At 38.3% G+C, this 20047-nt stretch overlaps 1 protein-coding gene across 14 annotated transcripts in view; it reads left to right on the top strand.

Moving 5' to 3' along the window:
• The first annotated feature begins 1552 nt into the window (after positions 1-1552).
• The window catches only part of AIG1 (androgen induced 1), a 276425-nt gene continuing 257930 nt past the window's right edge, over positions 1553-20047 (top strand). For 6 of the 14 annotated variants that reach the window (XM_077998528.1, XM_028846704.2, XM_077998534.1 and 3 more), the window contains exon 1: positions 3051-3215. In XM_077998528.1, coding sequence (XP_077854654.1) covers positions 3075-3215 — 141 coding nt within the window. In that variant the 5' untranslated portion in view covers positions 3051-3074. 14 annotated transcript variants of the gene reach the window in all.

The raw sequence follows: 20047 nt of genomic DNA on the forward strand, positions 1-20047 counted from the left end.
GCTTGAAGCTAAAACGTGTTCTTGAAATCTTCCCTTGGTGTTTCTTATGTTTACTGCTGTTCATGAAATTCAACTGGATAAGGCTTTTCTCCTACAGTCTCACTGTGTAGTAGAATGAAAAAGATAAAAAAGACATGCAAATATTTCTTCTATACATAGAAAACAGTATTATCTAAATCAAATATGGAATCATCATAAGAATAATCAGAAGTGAATAATGTATTATAATTCATAAAAAGTAATAACTTACCTAATGAAGTTTTAAAAGCAATAATACCCATTGTATTGTTTATGCTGTAAAAACACAATCTGTGTGTAGATTAATATTTTCCACAAAAGATCTGTAAAACATGACTAAGATTGTTAGATATGGTCTGAAAAGCAGAGAAAGCAAATCTGGACATGTTGATAGTTATCAAGAGGTTCCAAAAATTGTGAACTGACATTCTCATAAAATAGTATTTCAGTCAAGTTTTATACAAACGCTTCATTTTTTAAAGCACAAACCATCTCATTATGGTTGGCAAATCATGAAACAACAAAAGCAAACCCAGCAGAATAGGCTCTAAATACTCAATTAAGCGTTATCGTTATTTATTTAAAAAGAAACTGGCCGGGCGGGGTGACCCACACCTGTAATCCCAGCACTTTGGGAGGCCGAGGCAGGTGGATCATTTGAAGTCAGGAGTTCGAGACCAGCCTGGCCAACATGGTGAAACCCCATCTCTACTAAAACTACAAAAAAATTAGCCAGGTATGGTGGCATGCACCTGTGGTCTCAGCCACTTGGGAGGCTGAGGCAGGAGAATAATTGAACCCAGGAGGTGGAGGTTGCAGTGAGCTGAGATCACGCCACTGCACTCCAGCCTGGGTGACAGAGCTAGACTCTCACACACACACACACACACACACAAACCTGACCATTAAAAATGACTTTATGAAAATATTATTTCCTTTTGTAACAATGGAGTTGAGGAGTCTTAATAATTTTCTAACATGTAAAGCAGGAAGGGTATATCAAACCTTGCAAATATCACAATAACTCATAAAACTTTATTAAGGCTTTATTGAGAGGTGAGGCCACTGAACTTCCTGAGTCTAGTGGGGACTTGGGGAACTCGCCTGTCTTACAAGAGGATTGTAAAATGCACCAATCAGTGCTCTGTAAAATGCACCAATCAGTGCTCTGTAAAACACACTAATCAGCGCTCTGTAAAACGCACCAATCAGCAGGATTTTAAAAGTAGCCAATTGCGGGAGGACTGAAAAAAGGGCACTCTGACAAGGCAGAAATGGAACACGGAAGGGGACATAAAGGAATAAAAGCTGGCCACCCCAGCCAGCAAGGGCAACCCGCTCAGGTCCCCTTCCATGCTGTGGAAGCTTTGTCCTTTTGCTCTTCAAAATAAACCTTGCTACCATTCACTCTTTGGGTCCTTGCCATCTTTCAGAGCTGTAACACTCACCACGAAGGCCTGTGGCTTCATTCTTGAAGTCAGTGAGACCACGAACCCACCGGCAGGAACCAACTCTGGACACACTGTTAAGGTAGATAGATCTTCAATAGATCTACTCTTTTTTTATTTATTTTTATTTTTGGCAGTTTCATAACCAGGTACCAAGGATGCACAATTTAAAAAAGTAAACCCAACTTTTACATTAAGATATGACCAAAAATCATCAATAATACATCGTTTTAATGCTAGTAGAATCTTATTCTGACACCAATTCTATTAGCATAATTATAATGCCAATTTTAAAAATCTAGTTTAGACCTTGATTGGAAACATTCAGGAAAACATCCATGGCTTGCTACTTTCTCTTTACCTCTACCACTATGCTTCTCCCCACCAGCCCTCCCTCCACATCCTCTGACTCAGAGACTATTTGGAGAGGACACCTGTTTTAAATGGATCCACAGGAAATACCTATGTTGCCTTTTCATAATCCGACCCTGCATCTGGTTGGCTGAAATGAAAATGTTGCCCACAGACTGATGCAACTTCAGTGTGACAACATTTACTGGAAGGCAGGAGGGATTCCAGTTTATATTTATTTTCCTTCCATTAAGCCCTGGTAGTGCAGTGTAAGAAAAAAATAAGTAAAAGGGCAAAACCAGTTTAACACCCAAAAGATTAGTATTAAATTACACGCAGGGGTTTTACATCCACACTTGGATTTTTTTTTTAAAGCTGAATGCAATCCTGTGGCAGAAAGTTATTTGATAATCCTTTCTTTATAGCTTTTTATTTACAAACCACTTGTCCAAAGTTCATATTCTAGCTGATGTTACATACTAATATGACATTAATCAATCTCTGGTGGAAAAGTGCTGCGTAGCCTACCCATTGAAAGCAGAATTTAGAGTTTCCTAGTGATTGACAGTCGTCAGTCAACACTGAAAACTTTATTGCTCTAAAATACCGAAAGTCACTCGTGGCTGAATGTGCTCGGGTTTACACCCCACGTTCACACCCCCACTGGATCTCTCCGCACTGGTCACCCGCTCTCAACCAACTGCAACTACCCCAAGAAGCATCACCGCGATTCCGGGAGGTGGGGGGACATTTGTGGACACTGGGGTCCCCTCCTTCAATCTAGGTTCCCCGCCCCCTCACCCGGCCCGGCGCCCACTAGCCACAGGCCCCGCTTCCCCCTGGAGATCAGCGCGCACTTCCCGAGCCTCCGTCGCACTCAGAGGTCGCACCCACTCCTAGGACTCCTAGGGGGTGCCCCGGCCGCGTGTCCCGGGACCCTGCGATCGCAAGAGCAGAATGACGAAGGTGACGAAAGAGATGACGACATGCCGCCTGCCAGGCCGTGGCCGGCAGTAGAGAGCGTCCGCAATCCGCGCCCAGCCAGTACAGGTCACCCGGGCGCTCGCGGCCGCGCCAGTCCCCGGGGTCGCGCGCCCAGCCCCCTCGCCGCCCCCGCCCCGCCCCGCCCCGCCCCCGCCCCTCGCCAGCTCCCGCCCCGCGCCAGTGTTCCCACGGCGCCCGCCCCCACGCGCCGGGCGTCTCCCTCCCTCCCTCCCGCCCTCCTCGCCGCCCAGCCAGCCCAGGCCTCTGGCGAACATGGCGCTTGTCCCCTGCCAGGTGCTGCGGGTGGCAATCCTGCTGTCCTACTGCTCTATCCTGTGTAACTACAAGGCCATCGAAATGCCCTCGCACCAGACCTACGGAGGGAGCTGGAAATTCCTGACGTTTATTGATCTGGTAAGGCCGTCCCCTCCCCCTAGTCGCCCCGCACCCCGTGCCTCTGTGTGTGTGTGTGTGTGTGTGTGTGTGTGTGTGTGTGTGTGTGTGTGTGTGTGGATGCGCGAGCACCTGCGCACGTGCGCGCCTCCAGCATCCACCCGTGTCCTCGCCTCTTCCCCAGTGATTGCGTGTGAAGGCCTGGCTGCCCCCGCAGCGGCATCTTCTGAACCACTCACCCTTACCTGGCTGGGTTACCCTTACCTGGCAGCTGGGGGACAAATGGAGGTGGGGCGCAGCCAGGTGGTGGGCTCTTTGGAGGGGGACACCGAACTGCTTCTAAGAGGTGACACGGGAAGAATCTTCAACTAACAAAAGCATCGGACCTGATCATGAGTGGCCTGAGACCCATTCGCCCTCAAGGTGCTTTTCAAAGCACCCACCGTGGGATGAACTTGGTGCAACTGAAGGAAACTGGGTATTGTCTAGTGATTTGGAACTTCACCTGAAAGAATCAAACCCTTCTCATAAGGGAGAGAAAGCACCTAATAAAGTTGTCTTCTTTGCATCTGTTTTTTCCCCCACCCTTTGTCAATAATTTACTTTCAACCTTTACCCCGTAAATGTTAGGAGACAGAGATTTTCAAAGTGCATTTCCAAGGTGACGGTACACACTTCTCTGTCTTCCGATGTACAAGTTTACAGTAGTTTGCATAAGCAGCTCCTCTGTTGGCACAATATGATAATCTTGACAGGTGCCGGTTATTATTAGTATATCATTTTGAAAGTTTTTCTATTTCTGGCAGTAAAAGGCCCTCTTCAACCCCCCTGGAGAACAGAACATAGGCATAAGGCCCAATAATGAACTCATGGATGGACCTAGGAATTTCAGGGTAAAGGTGATTAAGACACACGCTAAAAGATTATTAGGAAGAGGCTTAAAACAAAAGCAGTGAAGTTCGAAAGCACTCAGAGAAATTGTAGAACCAATTCCTGGGACTCCCTGAACTGTTTATCCAAGACTATACACTAGGTTGGCCACACCAGCAAGATTATAATCTCTTGTTGACCCTCCATTCTGATGAAGAGAACATGATACCTGTTTTAAAAATTTCCAAAGCCTTAGGATGCCTCAAAGAAATGCAGAGAGGCTTTTGGTTTAAAAATAACACCTTATATTTGCATTATATTAGATGCTTTCAGAGTGGAATTTCAATTCTTTTGCCCAGGAGTCTCCAAACTGTGCACATACCCTTAGGCCCACAAGACTTCACAGGGCATAGAATGTTTCAAGGGTTTTAATTTTCAGATCCTCGTCTTCCAAGTCTGCTTGAAACTAATTTCCCTCTGAACATGGGTGATGCCTGCCAATTCTTTCATTCTCCCCATTCATCCAAGTGAGGAGCACGTGACAAGGCTCTGGGGTGTATTTTTCTGTCTGTTCCTTTTAGCTTCCAGAAGATAGATGGCTGTCACCAGGACTATCTTTCTATTTGATTGAACAACAGTGTTGGAGTTGTCTTGACAGAAAGTCTTATTGGGTTGATTGGCTGTCAATGAGGATTGGTTTTGCCAATTATGTTGTGTCGCAGACATTTTCCATACATTGAATGAGCTAAATCTGCAACCCTGAGGTTCTGATGCATATGTATATGAAGCAAGCATACCAGCCATAGAGCGCCAGAAAGATGTCCCTTTTTCAAGTGTTTACACTTAACTATGTTAAGGATGTTGAGATGTTATTTAAAAATATGTGCACAGATTTTCAGAATTCTTTGAGGGTCTGTGAGCAAAACTCCTTTTGGGACACTACCTTATCCCATTCCTAAGTCAGATCTTACTTAGAGTTGGCCCATTTGAATGTTGCTAAGGAGCAGTGCTGGGTGAAAATACAGATATGCCGTGAGAGCCATAGGTACTAGAAACAGCCCTCAGCACCACTCTTACAGTAGATGCTGTGTTGTGGGAGCAAGGGGAGGGGTCAGCAGGTGAACAGAGGTAGAAATTGAGGGTGTTGGTTAACCCAAGAGATGCCTGCTTTTCGTAATTGGCATTGCTTACTGTGCGTTAAAAAACAAGGCTCAGAAGAAACAATATACCTCTCATAACCTTTGTGTGACATGAGACCATAGTAGAGTCGGCTTGATATGCTGTCATATAATTTATCTTTTAGCATTCAGTGATTGCACTTGCCTGATTTAAATACTAATCACCATAAAGGACTTTTTTTTTTTCTATCCCTGAAGTCACACAGTAGATTCAAATGTGGAACATTTACTTTGCTTCATATTTAGCTTCAGATTGTATAGGAACTTTAGCCAGCCATTGTAATTTTTTACTCTGTGGCTCCTGATTGAAATATAATAATCTTTAACCAAGAATTCCTGTGAGAAAGTATGTCTGAGATATAGTCATAAAAACATTCACGCAAAGTGTTATTCTTTTTATTATTTGAGATTTGGAATCCTTAGAGCTTAAGCATTGTACAGCTGTTAAAACAACCAACCTGTCAATCCTCAGTAATGGCATTAAAAGATTAGGCTACTATAATTTAGCCATTTTGCTTTTCACTTTTAATGTTAAAAAGACTGTAAACTTTATTACCTAGTGCCTTGTACAATATTAATGAGTCTAAGTTTATTGGAGTAATTTTGCAAGAGGATTTAACTTTTTAAAATTGTAATGAGAGGGCCCTTTTTTCTAGCCAACTTGGATTGCAGGAATCATTTATCCTGGTAGTCACACTTGGATTCCATGTTCCATGGCTTCAGTTTACCAGGATCTGAGTCAGGAATCTCAGGCTGCGTGCATCTGGGAGCACAGTTATGTGGCAGTGGCCATTCTGGCTGTATTCATATCTCTCTTTGGGTATGAGGGTCATTCCAGTAGATTCAGAGCTTATGGTCAAAAACTGAATTGCATATTGTTGCTACCAGTAATCTTATACTGTTATTCTCCAATGGTTTCTTTTCCTAGTATTGAGAAACTGTAAGAGAACTAAGGTGCTTTTGGAAAACTGAAGCTAATAAATGGAAAAAGAACACTGTCTTGGTGTGGTAGGCAGAATAATGGGGCTCCAAAGATGTTTACATTCTCATGCCAGGAACCTGTGAATACATTAGGTTATATGGCAAAGGGAAATTAAGGTTGCAGATGGAATTAAGATTGCAAATCAATTGACCTTAAAATAGGGTAACTATCCTGAGTTACCCCATTGGGCCCAATGTAATTACAAGGGTCCTTGAAAGGAATAGGGAAACAGAAGACAAGAGATTGTTGGAGGAAGATGTGACTGGAAGAAAGTCGTAGAGAGATTTGACAATGCTGGGTTTGAAGATGGAGGATGGAGCCAGGAGACAAGGAGTGTGAGAGGTGTCTAGAAGCTGGAGAGGAGAAGAAAATGGTTTTCCTCCTATAGTTTCCAGGAACACATACCTGCTGACAGCTTAATTTTAGCATATTTTGGACTTCTGACCTCCAGATTGTAAAATAATAAATTTGTGTCGTTTAAGCCATTCAATTGATAGCAATTGGTTACCACAGTAATAGAAAACTAGTATACTTGGCTTTAAAGCTTCTGACTTAGAAAAAAACTTAACTGTTTTTGTACTTATATGAAATAAATGCAGTGACTCAGCTAGCCCTTTATGTATAGTAGATAACTGGTTAATTTTAGCTTTAACAAAAAGGCAAGTTTTTTCCTACTTCATCCATGAAATTATGTGGAGGAGACATACATACGTGTAACAGTGGGCAATATGAGAATCTGTAAAGACTGGACTGTCAAGCGTGTCTGTGTAAAGAGACCACCAAACAGGCTTTGTGTGAGCAATAAAGCTTTTAATTCTCTGGGTACAGGCGGACTGTGTCCGAGAAAGAAGTCAGCGAAGGAAGATGGGGAAGGAGTTGCTGTATAGGAGTTGGGTAGGTAATGGAAAATTACAGTAAAAGGTGGTTATTTATTGTTAGCAGAGAAGGGGGTCACAAGGTACATAGGTGGGGAGATCATAAGACTTACTGTCCAGAAGAGGAATGCCACAAGGTCGATCGATCAGTTAAGGTAGGGAAGGGGCAAGTCACAATGGTGGAATGTTGTAATGTTGGTTAATCAGTTAAGGCAGGAACTGGCTGTTTTACTTCTTTTGTGGTTTTTCGACTGTCCCAGACTTCTTAGGTCCTGCAGGCCATCTGGACGTATGTGTGCAGGTCACAGGGGTTACAATGGCTGAGCTTCAGCTTAGAGGCCTGATATGGACAACATTGGAAAAACTAGGTCTTTACTGTGAAGTATTTCAGAGACTATCAATATGTAACCTGACAGGCCAGGAGAAGGAATACACTTAATTGGAAATAAGCTGGAAAGAAAGAAAATTTAAACTAGCTGTTGATCAAATATTAACGTTTTCTTAGTCAATATCACAGCCGATGAATTTTCCTCAAGTGGTGTGGATTCATTCACTCATTTACTAGCAAAGTGATTATGCTACATGTTACAAGATAATTGCCCCAAAAGGTAATAAAGAAGAATTAGGATAAAACCAACATAAATAAATGAAAAGAAAAAGGCAAATGTATTTTGAGGTCTTAAAGTAGTGTTTGCGGTATAATAGGTGTTTAGTAAATGTTTAAGTAAATGGAAGCTTTCTCTTCCCAAATTTTCATTGAATATTCTTTTCTCGTCCTGTCTTCTCCCAAAAATATTCAAAATGATAGGAATTTAAAAATATATCAACCAGAACGTTATTCATATGTGTATGGTAGAGTGTCTAACAGATGAGTCAGAATCAACTTCTTTAAAAACCATGAACTAGATTTTTTAGAAAATGTAAAATATTGATGATGGATTTAAGACATCTTGATTTTTAAAGATTGAAACCGATATCTGGGAATCCCATTGGCTCTAGTTTGTAGTACTGGTCATTTTGAGAGTCATCCTCTCTTCGGGCCGTATCATACCCATTACTCCTCCTGGACTGGCTTTTCATTCATGTCATGGCAGAATATTGTTCAGGCCCTGCCTATTCAAAGTGTGGGCTGAGGACCAGCAGGATCAACTTTGTCTGGGAGCCTGTGAGAAATGTGGCATTTCCAGCTCCACCCCAGAGCTTCTGAATCAGAGTCTGCATTTTAATAATGTCATCACGTGATTTCTATGCACATTCAAGGTTGATAAATGCTGTTCTAAGCCACATTGTTTTTGTTTTTTAATTTACATGGATTAATTGTAGGACCCTGTAGAGCAGTCTTAATATATGAATTCTGCCTATTTTCTTTGTTTTTTTTTGTTTTTTTGTTTGTTTGTTTTTGAGACAGAGTTTCACTCTGTCACCCAGGCGAGTGCAGTGGTGATGTTGGCTCACTTCAACCTCCATCTCCCAGGTTCAAGAAATTCTCGTGTCTCAGCCTCCCAAGTAGCTGGGATTACAGGCGCCCGCCACCACACCTGGCTAATTTTTGTATTTTTGGTAGAGACAGGGTTTTACTATGTTGGCCACACTGGTCTCAAACTCTTAACCTCAAGTTATCTGCCCGCCTCAGCCTCCCAAAGTGCTGGGATTACAGGCGTGAGCCACTGTGCCTGGCCTGAATTCTGCCTATTTTCAAAACATATTACAGATTGACTTTCGTTGTGATATAACAAAAACATGTAAGAAATTACAATTTGAAAATAAAAGAAAGAGAAATATATGTTTCAGATACGAGAGATGGGTTAGTTACTGCTATTGAGAAACAAATTTAAATAATTTTCAGGGCAACTAAGGTGAAAAACAATACACATTTGATTGTATTGTCCCTATGTTGAAATAAAGGAAGTATAATAATTTATTGGGAAAAATACAGTTCGTTCCAGGCACTGACCTTTCAAGGTAATTTATCACTCAGATATTTGTTTAAAGAACATTAAGGGTGCGTATGGTGGCTCAGACCTGTAATCCCAGCACTGTGGGAGGCCATGGTAGGAGGCTTGCATAAGCCCAGGAGTTCGAGACCAGCCTGGGCAACATAGCAAGGCTCCCACTACAAAAAATTAAACATTAGTTGGGGGTGCTGGCATGTGCCTATAGTCCCAGCTATGTGGGGGGCTGGAGCAGGAGGATGACTTGAGCCCAGGAGTTCGAGTTTGCAGTGAGCTATGATAGTGCCACTGCACTCCAGCCTGAGTGGCAGAGCCAAATCCTGTCTGTAAATAAAAATTAAAAAAAAGAACATTGGTTAGCATAGTAGGTAATGCCTTTGATTGTTTTTTAGTGTAATATATAGAAAAATGTTTATGGTTAATGTTTCTTATTTGATGGTTTTATGAAAGCCAAAGGCATGGTCTTATATTTGGCTAGGTGAAGGTATTTTTGTAGAAGTTAAAGGTAATATAATCTAGGTACATTTTTGTTATCTAAATCTGTATTGCAAAAGAATTTCAGAAAACCAGAGAGAGATCAGGATAAATAAAGTCTCAGATGTGAAGAAGCTGGGGTGCTGAAAGAACAGGAAATGGTCAAGTGTACCTGGACGATACTATTTTTGTTTTTAGACATGCTGAGATTTTTTGACATTTAAAAAATGTTAAAGAGGGAAAATGAGCTGCTTAAGTATACTATATTTTGCATTTGAGTTAGTCTTATATTTGTTTATATACTTATCATAAAACATTCTTGGCTGTAGTTCATGACTTAATTTTAAAAAGGAAATAAAATATCTTGAGAAGAGATTCTGCGTGTCATTATGTGACTTTGTCATTATGTACTTAGTTTTGCCAGTCAAAACCACACAGTGCCACGTGAAGGCTAGTAGTTTATTGAGTGCTCAGGGTACAAAATTAGGTGGATTTTTCTGTTTTTTTTTTTGTTTTTGTTTTTTGGGGTTTTGGATATTATATAGAGTGTAAAATTGCAAATTTTTTCTTCAGGAGACTCGGACTTGACCCTAAAATATGCACATAAACTTGAAGGCTCAAATAATGTTTTTTCCTAACCTGGAGGAAGAATTGTGAGAGTAATGCTTTGCATAGAATCCTCTTCACCTTCTTTGCATGTTTCTTTTGGATCAGGCATAAAATAGGGGCCTGGTTTTGTTAGAGTGGGGGAAATAGTTGATGATATAATCACCCATTCCCTCTTAGTTGCAAATGGTATTGAAATTACAGAAAGTCATCTGACCACTAGTTGAGGTCACTTCTTTTCCCATTCCTGCCATTCCCCCATGTCTGGTATAACATTTAGCAAAATTGGTAACTGCTCTTGAGGGTTTTCATTTGTTTGCCTGTGTTCCTCTGAAATGTCACATGTTTCTGTGGAAGCATGAACAATAGTATAATTTTCCACATTGAATCAGATGTTCATGTGATCCAAGCATGCTTGGAAAAAATCTTACTGCTTAGGACTCCATACAGCATAGCTCTCTTGTGCAGTCTGTAGTTAGACAGTTAAAGCGTCCATGGCTCACCTGCAGGGTAGCCCTTCTGAGTGCGGTGAAAGCAGAACTTTCTTGGAAAGTGAGACACCACTTGATCAGATCCATTGTGGAATTGAACAAGATATGAGACAGAAGCATGGAATTCTGCAAAGTCAGACAATGCACTAGCCCACTCACACTGACTTAGATTTAGGTCTGTCAGGCTGTGTTATAATTTTAAAAATTAATTTCAAAAGCGATACATACTTACTATAGAAAATTCGTGCAAATACAGGAAACCGTAGAAATACAGGGAAGAAAATATAGTCCATCTTACTTCTCTCTAATTTTCCTTGCATCTTAGCATTTTAATGCTTCAAGATGGTATTAATTTTGGAACTTTATGTACATACAGGAACATACTGAGAGAGTCAGGCTACAGTGTATATGTAAATGTGTGTTCGTACGTATTTAGTCAGATATCAGAAAAAATCATATTCTTTAAAACTTATTTTTAAATTATGGATATCACTCAGAGATACTAATGTTAGTATTTTGATATTTGTCTTTTCAGTCATATATATTTCGGTTAAAAAACCAAAAAATTCAATATGAGCATATGGTTTTTATAAATTTTTCATCCACATACACTAAAATTTATTCCTTTTTTTTTTGAGATGGAGTCTCGCTCTGTTGCCCAGGATGGAGTGCACTGGCATGATCTCAGCTCACTGCAACCTCCACCTCCCAGGTTCAGGCGATTCTCCTGCCTCAGCCTCCCGAGTAGCTGGGATTACAGGTGAATGCCACCACTCCTGGCTAATTTTTTTGTATTTTTAGTAGAGATGGGATTTCATGTTGCCCAGGCTGGACTCGAACTCCTGGGCTCAAGCGATCCACCTGCTTCAGCCTCCCAAAGTGTTGGGATTACAGGCATGAGCCACTGCGACTGGCCAATTTGTTCCTTTTAGTATACAATACTATAAGTTTTGAGAGATGCACAGAATGGCGTAAATACCACCACAGTCACCTAAAAGCATTCCTTTGTGTTGCCTGTTTATACTAGAACCCTCCCCTGAATCTTACCAACCATAGATTCATTCTCCATTCGTATACTTTTGCATTTCCTAGAAAAATACATAAAGCATACAGTATGTCTTTCAGTTTGGCTTTTCATTTAGCAGAAAGCAATTCAGATTTACCTATGCTGTTGTATGTATCAGTAATTTATTCCATTTTACCACTGAGTAGTGTTCCATGGTATTGATGTACCAGTTTTATTTTTCCATTTACAAGTTGAAGTATATTAGAGGCTTTTTTCAGTTTGGGGTGATTATGAGAAAAGGTGCTGTAAAGATCTGCATACAAGTTTTTGTATGAGCATGTTTTCATTTTTTACTGGTCATGTGCCTGGGAGTGGGATTGCTTGGTCATATGGTAAGTATATGTTTAACTATATAAAAGACCCCCACAGTTTTGCAGAGTGGATGTGCCGTGTTGCATTACCACCAGCAATGTGTGAGAGCTCCGCAGATGGGAGCTCACATTGTATTCAGAGTGTGGCGTTGTCCATTTTTCTTTTATTTCAGTTATTCTTATAGGTGTGTAGCAGTATCTCATTGTGGTTTTGAGTTCCCTTCATGACTAAAGTTGTTAATTATCTTTTCCTGTGCCTTTAATAATATATTTATGTTCTTTGTGAAGTTTGCCCATTTAAAAAATACTGGGTTGTTTTATTATTATTAAGCTTTGAGAGATTTTATGTTTGCCAAATAAAAGCTTTTTGGCAAATATGTGATTTGCAAATGTTTTCTCCCTGTCTGTAGTTTATTTTATTGATAGTGTCTTTTACGAGCAAAAGTTCATTTTGATGATACAAAATTTACCATTTTTCTTTTTGTGGAACCTCCTAGAAGTTTTATAGTTTTAGGTTTTACGTTTTTATCTATAATCCTTTTTTTCTGGTATATGTTGTGCAATTTTTCCCACACCATGTCTTGAAAAGATTGTCATTTTGCCTTTGAATTACCTTTGCACCTTTGTCAAAAATCAATTGACTACATTTGTGTGTCTGTTTCTGGATTCTATTCTGCTCCACTGATGTGTGTGTCTCTTCACAGGTACCACACATTGTTGATTGCAGCTTTATAGTAAATCTTTAAAGCAAGTAGTGAGAATCATCTTTGTTCTTTTTCAAAATTTGTTGATGCTATTCTAATTTTCCTTTTTGTTTAAATTTAGTATAATCTTGTTAATATCTACAGATAATTGTACTTGGATTTTTTAGTAGAATTTCATTGAATCCATAAAACAATTTGGGGAAAGTTGGACATCTTAACAGTATTTACTTTTCCAACCCATGAATATGACCTATCTCTTCATTTATTTAGATTTTTTTATTTCTTTCATTGGTGTTTTGTAGTTTTCAGCATTTAGTTTGTGCATGTATTTTGTTAGGTTTATACCTATTTTATTTTTGATTAGTGCTATTGTGAATGTTATTTTTAATTTTTTTTAAGAAATTTTGATTTTCTTAGTCCGTTTTGTGTTGCTATCACAGAATACCACAGACTGGGTACTTTATAAAGAAAAGAAACTTATGTCTTACAGTTCTGGAGGCTTAGAAGTACAAAAGCATGGTGCTGGCATCTGGTGAGAGCCTTCTTGTTGCACCATACCATGCTGGAAGGCATCACAGGACAAGAGGAGCATATGAGAGAGAGCCAAACTAGCTTTTATGACGGACCCACTCTTGTGATAACTAACTCTCCTGTGATAATCTATTAATCTATTAACACATTAATCCATTAATGGAAGAACCCTCATGACTCAATCACCTCTTAAAAGGCCCTACTTCTTAATACTATTAGATTGGGGATTAAGCTTCCACATGAATTTTAGAGACAACAAAATTCAACGGCAGCGACCCTTTTATATTTAATTGACATTTTAATTGAGATAATTGTAGATTCACTTCAGTTTTAAGAAACACAGAGCGATACTGTGTAGGCTTTACCCACTTTCTCCCAGTGGTTACACCTTGCAAAACTGTATTATAATATCGCAACCAAGATAATTGATATTGAAACAGCAAAGATACAGAACCTTTCCATTATCACAAAGATACCTCATGTAGCCCTTTTATGGCCACAACTACCTTCTCCCTTTGCCCCATCCCTAACCTTTGGCAGTCATTAATTTGTTCTTTCTATGATTTCTGTCATTTCAAGAATATTGTGTATCCATAACCTTACATATGTGACTTCTGGGGATTGCTTTTTTTAAAAAATCAGAATAATTCCCTAGAAAGTCACCCAAGGTGTCACATGTATCAGTAGTTTGTTCCTTTTTAATTGCCAGTAGTATTACATAGTATGCATACACCACAGTTTAGCCATTTATCCATTAAGGGATATCTGGATTGTTTCCAGTTTTGGGCTATTATAAATAAAGCTGCTGTGGACATTCATGCAGAGGTTTTTGTGTAACCATAAGTTTTTATTTCTCTGGTATAAACATCCAAGAAGAAAAATGCTGTATTCTATGATTGTTGCAATTTTTAGTTTTATAGGAAGCCACCAAATGGTTGTTCAGAGTGGCTGTACCATTTTACATCTACACCAGAAATATGTGAGAGAGAAAATTTAGCCCCATTCTTGCCAGTTATTTGATGTTGTCAATATTTTTAATTTTAGCCATTTTAATTGGTATATAGTGATATCTCATCATGGTGGTGGTGGTAATGGTGGTTCTTCTTCTTCTTTTTGTTGTTGTTGTTTTTCTTCCTCCATCTCCCTCTTCCTCCCCCTCTTCCTCCTTCTCCTCACCTTCTTTTTTCCTTTTGTGTGTGTGTGTGTGTGTGTGTGTGTGTGTGACTGAGTCTTGGTCTGTCACCCAGGCTGGAGTGCAGTGGCGTGATCATAGCTCACTGTAATCTCAAATTTCTGGGCTCAGTTGATCCTCCTGCCTCAGCATCCCGAGTAGCTGGGACTACAGGCATGTGCCACCATGCCCAGATCATTTTGTTTTTTTAATTCTTTTTCATAGAGACAGGGCTTTGCTGCATTACCCAGGCTGGTCTCAAACTCTTGGCCTCAAGTGATCCTCCCATTTCAGTCACTGAAAGTGCTAGGATTACAGGTATGAGCCACTGTGCCTGGCTCATTGTGGTTTTAATTTTCATTTTTCAAATGGCTAACGATGTTGAATATATTTTCATATGATTACTTGCTATCTGTATATCCTCTTTAGTGAAACAAATAGTTCTGTTTTGTTAAATTTTACTTTCTGGTTGTTTATTGTTAGTGTATAGACACATATTTAATTTGTATATTTTGACCTTATGTCCTGGTGATTTAACTAAACTTATTTATTAGTTCAAGGAGCTTTGCTTTCGATTCTATGGGAGTTTCTTTTTTTATTTAGACAATCATGTCACCTGTTAATAGAGACATTTTATTTCTTCCTTTTCAGTCTGGATAGCTTTTATTTCCTTCTTATGGTTTATTGCCTTGGTTAAGACTTTCAGTAGGTTTCAGGTAGAAGAGGAGAGAGCAGATAACCTTAGGAGGATCCTTTCTTGTTTCTTGTTCCTTTCTTAGGAGGAAAACATGTAGTCTTTTGCAATTAAGTATGATATTAGATATAGATTTTTTTGTTTATGCCCCTTATCAGTTGATCAGTTGAGTAAGTTTCCTACTATTCCAAGTTTGCCGAGAGATTCGATAAAACTACAAGTGGATGTTGAATTTTGTCTTATGGTTTGATTTGTTCATATGGCTTTTCTTGACTTTCCCCCAAATTTTTTAAAAATAAATTTTATTGTGTATATTTAAGGTATACAACATGAGGTTATGGGATATATTTGAATGGTAAAAAGATTACAGTATTGAGGCAAATTAACATATCCATTATTTCACAGAGTTGCCCATTTTTTGATTTTGTGGCAAGAACCACTAAAAGCCATTCGTTTAGCATGAATCCCAAATAGAGTACAATTTTATTACATAGAGTCCTAAGGACTCATTTTATACATTAGATGTCTAGACTTGGTCATCCTATATATCTGCTATTTTATATCCTCTGACCTACTTCTCCTCATTCCCTCCCCACTTCCCACTCCTGTGCCTGGTAACCACTGTTTTGTTTTCTCTCTCTGTATATTTGATTTTTTTTGGATTTCACATATAAACGAGACCATGCATTATTTTTCTTTCTCTGGCTTATTTTACTTAGCATCATGTCCTCTAGGCTCATCCATGTTGTGACAAATGGATCTCATTCTTCTTTAGGGCTGAATTATATGTATATATACACTGCAGTTTCATTGTCCACGTGTCTAACAGAGAGGTTGTTTCCATATCTTGGCTATTGTGAATGATGCTGCAATGAACATGGGAGTGCAGATATCTTTCTGATATCGTGATTTCCTTTCCTTTGGGTATATGCCCAGAAGAGGGGTTGCTGGGTCATATGGTGGTTCTATTTTTTTTTTAATTTTATTGTTTAGAAACCTCCATATTTTTTTCATATGGCTCTACCAACCTACATTCCTATGAACAGTGTACAAGAGTTCCTTTTTATCCACACCTTTGCTAACATTTCTTCTTTTTTGACTTTTTGATAATAGCCATTCTAATGGGTGTGAGGTGCTATCTCATAGTGGTTTTGGTTTTCATTTCTATACCTGAGACTGGGTAATTTATAAGAAAAGAGGTTTAATTGGCTCATGGTTCTGCAGGCTGTGTAGGAGGCATAACACTAACATCTACTTCTGGGGAGGCCTCTGAAAGCTTACAGTCATGGCAGAAAGTGAAGTGGAAGCTTGCATGTTAGGTGGCAAAAGCAGGGTGAGAGAGTTAAGTGCTAGACACTTGTAAACAGCCAGATCTCACGAGAGGTCACTCAGTATCACAAGGACAGCAAAGGGGATAGTGCTAAACCATTCATGAGAAATCCCCATGATCCAATAACTTCCCACCAGGCCTCACCTCCAACATTGGGGATTACATTTCAATATGAGATTTAGGCAGGAACACACATTCAAACTATATCAGTGATATTGAGCACCTTTTCATAGACCTGTTCTTGATTTTTATGTCTTATTTGGACAAATGTCTATTCAAGTCTTTTGCCTGTTTTTAATTGGGTCATTTGTTTTTCTATGATTGAGTCATATCAGTTCTTTATAAATTTTAAGTGTTAAACCCTTATCAAATATTAGTTTGCAAATATTTTTCCCAGTTTGTAAGTTGCCATTTCATTTTATTGTTTGTTTCCTTTGCTGTGCAAAAGACTTTTAGTTTGATGTAGTCTCATTTATTTACTTTTGATTTGTGGCCTGAGCTTTTGGTATGATATCCAAATAAATGAATAAATCATCACCAAGACCATTTTCTGGGAACTATTCCCCTGTATTCTCTTCTAGGAGTTTTATAGTTTCTGGCCTTACATTTAGGTTGATTGTACATTTCATGTTGAATTTTGTATATGGTGCAAGAGAAGAGTCAAATTTTATTCTTCTGCCTGTGAAAATCTAGTTTTTCCAGCACCATTTATTAAAGAGATTATCCTTTCCCCATTGTGTTCTTTTGGTGGCTTTGTCAAAAATTAGTTGACTATATATCTTTGACTTCATTTCTGAGCTCTTGATTCTGTTGCACTCGTCCATGTGTCTGTTTTTATATCAGCACCATATTGTTTTGATTACCATAGCTTTGTAGTGTAATTTAAAATATTGATGTGTGATGATTTTTGACTCGAACCAGGCTTGCATTTGGGGATGAGTGCTACTTGGTTATGATGTATTGCTTATTTTAGATATAGCTGGATTTAATTTGCTATTTTGTTGAGTTTTTTTGCCTCTCAGTTCACGAGGAAAATTTGTCAATAGTGTGTTTTTCTTTTCTTGTTTTTGGCTTTGATATTAGGATATATTGGCCTCATTCCTCTTAAGTGTTCTGGAAGAGATTAAGCAAAATTAGTGTTACTTCTTTCCAGAATGTTTGGTAGAATTTAGCAGTGAAAACCACTGGGCTTGGGATTTTCTTTATTGGAAAATTTTATTCACAAATTCTATTTGGTTGATTTCAAAATGTAGGACTATTAATGTTGTCAGTTTTCAAAACTGAGATTTGGTATCTTTCAAAGAATTGGTCAATTTCATCTTTCAGCATTTGCTTCTTATCTTTCTCTTATTGTCTGTAGGGTCTGTAGTGATAATAGTATTTCATTGCTGATATGGGTAATTTGTGCCTTATCTCCTTTTTCTTCATCAGTCTGGCTAGCAGTTACACACATTTTTATTGATTTGTTTCAAAGATCAGCTTTTGATTTTTTTCTATATTTATTGTTCTCAATTTCATTGATTTCTTTTTTTTTCTTTTTGAGAAAAGGTCTTGCTCTGTCACCCAGGCTGGAGTGCGGCTTACTGCAGCCTCAACCCCTTCCAGGTTTAGGTGATCTTCCCACCTCAGCCGCAAGTAGCAGGGACTACAGGCACACATCACCATGCCCAGACAATTTTTTGTACTTTTTGGTAGGGACAGGGTTTTGCCGTGTTGCCCAGGTTGGTCTTGAACTCCTGAGCTCAAGCAATGCACCCTGCTCAGCCTCCTAAACTGCTGAGACCACAGGCATAAGCCACTGTGCCAGGCTGATTTCTGTTTTTAACCTTTATTAGTCTTCCTTTTGTTTGTTTTGGGTTTGTTTTGTTCTTCTTTAACAAATTTCTTAATGGGGAAGCTTACATGATTAATTCAAACCCTTTATTCTTTCCTATATAAGCATTTGATGCTAAAAATTTTACCCTAGGCGCCACTTTAACTGTATCTCATGTTTTAATACATCTTATTTTCATTTTCATTCAGTTAAAAATATTTTTAAAAATTTCCTTTGGTTCTCTTTTACAGTGAGTTGTACACTGTTGATATATTTTTTACAGATATCTTTTCATGATTTACTTCCAATTTAATTACATTACAATCGGAGGTCATTCTTTGCATGATTTCAGTTCTTTTAAATTTGTTAAGTTTGGTTTTATGGCTCAGAATTGGGCCATCATGTTACATATTCAGCGTGCACTTGAAATATGTATTTTGCTTTTAGTAAGTGGAGTGTTTCTTAAATGTCAACTAGGAGAAGTTTGTTGATAGTGTTATTCAGGTCTTCTATATTCTTGCCTATTTTCTGGGTCTCTCATTAACTGAGAAAGGAGAATCCAAGTCTCTTAAGTATAATTGTGGATTTGTCTATTTCTTAATTCAGTTTTATTAGTTCTTGCATCATATATTTTGGAACATACACCTTGTTAAAAGTACAGACACATTTGGAAATGCTATGTATCTTGGTGAGTTGACCCTTTATCACTATACAATGTTCTTTTTCCTAGGTAATTATTTTCCTTGTTCCAAATTCTGCTTTGTCTGATATTAGTATAGCTTCTCTAGCTTTCTTTATATTAGTGTTTGCATGGTATATCTTTTTCCATATTTTTACTTTTAATTTATCTTTATCAACATATTTAAAGTGATTTTTTTTGTAGATAACATATAGTTGCATCTTATTTTTAAAATTTAATTTGATAATCTCTATTCTTTAATAGGTACAATTTACATTTAATGTAATTATTAAAATAGTTGGATTTAGGGCTACCATTTTATTATTAGTTTTTTATTTGTTATCCTTTTTTTGTTCCTCCACCTCCATTTCCTGCCTTCTTCTGGGTTATTTGAATGTTTTTTAGTATTTAATTTTATCTGTCGGCTGTTTGTGTATATCTCTGAATTATTTTAGTTGTTTCTCTAGTAATTACCGTATACAAATCCAGCTTTACACAATCTACTTAGAGAGAATAGTTTATCACTTCAAGTGAAATATATAAGCCTTGTCACTTTTCCCTCCTCAATTTATGTCATAGTTGTAATTTTCATTATATCTATATAACTTGAGAACCCTATAATATATATTTTTTGCTATTAACAATAAATATGTTAAAGAACTTAGTATATAGTGAAATACTCTATTGGATTACCCAGATATTTACTATTTCTGTTGCTCTCTCTTTAGTTCTTACGTTGATATTTCCCTCTGATATCATTTCCCTTCAGCTTCAGAATTTATTTAGCATTTCATTAAGAAGAGATCTGCTGGCAACAAGTCTGTTGGTTTTTCTTCATCTGAGTATGCTTTGTTTTGCCTTCATTCCTGAAGGATATTTTTGCTGGATATAAAGTTCTGGTTAGCAGTTCTTTTGTTTCATCACTTAAAAGATGTGTCACTGTCATCTAGCCTGTATGAATGAATTTTTCTGAAGAGAAATTTGCAATTATTTAAGCCATTGTGCTCTTAAAGACAATGTGTTGTTTCTCTCTGGTTGCCTTTATATTTTTTTCCTCATCTTTGGTTTTCAGCAGTCTAAGTGTGATGTTTCTGAGTATGATTTTGTAAGTTTACTTTGGTAGCAC

The sequence above is a fragment of the Macaca mulatta genome, chromosome 4 (assembly GCF_049350105.2).
Source record: "Macaca mulatta isolate MMU2019108-1 chromosome 4, T2T-MMU8v2.0, whole genome shotgun sequence".
NCBI lineage: Eukaryota > Metazoa > Chordata > Mammalia > Primates > Cercopithecidae > Macaca > Macaca mulatta.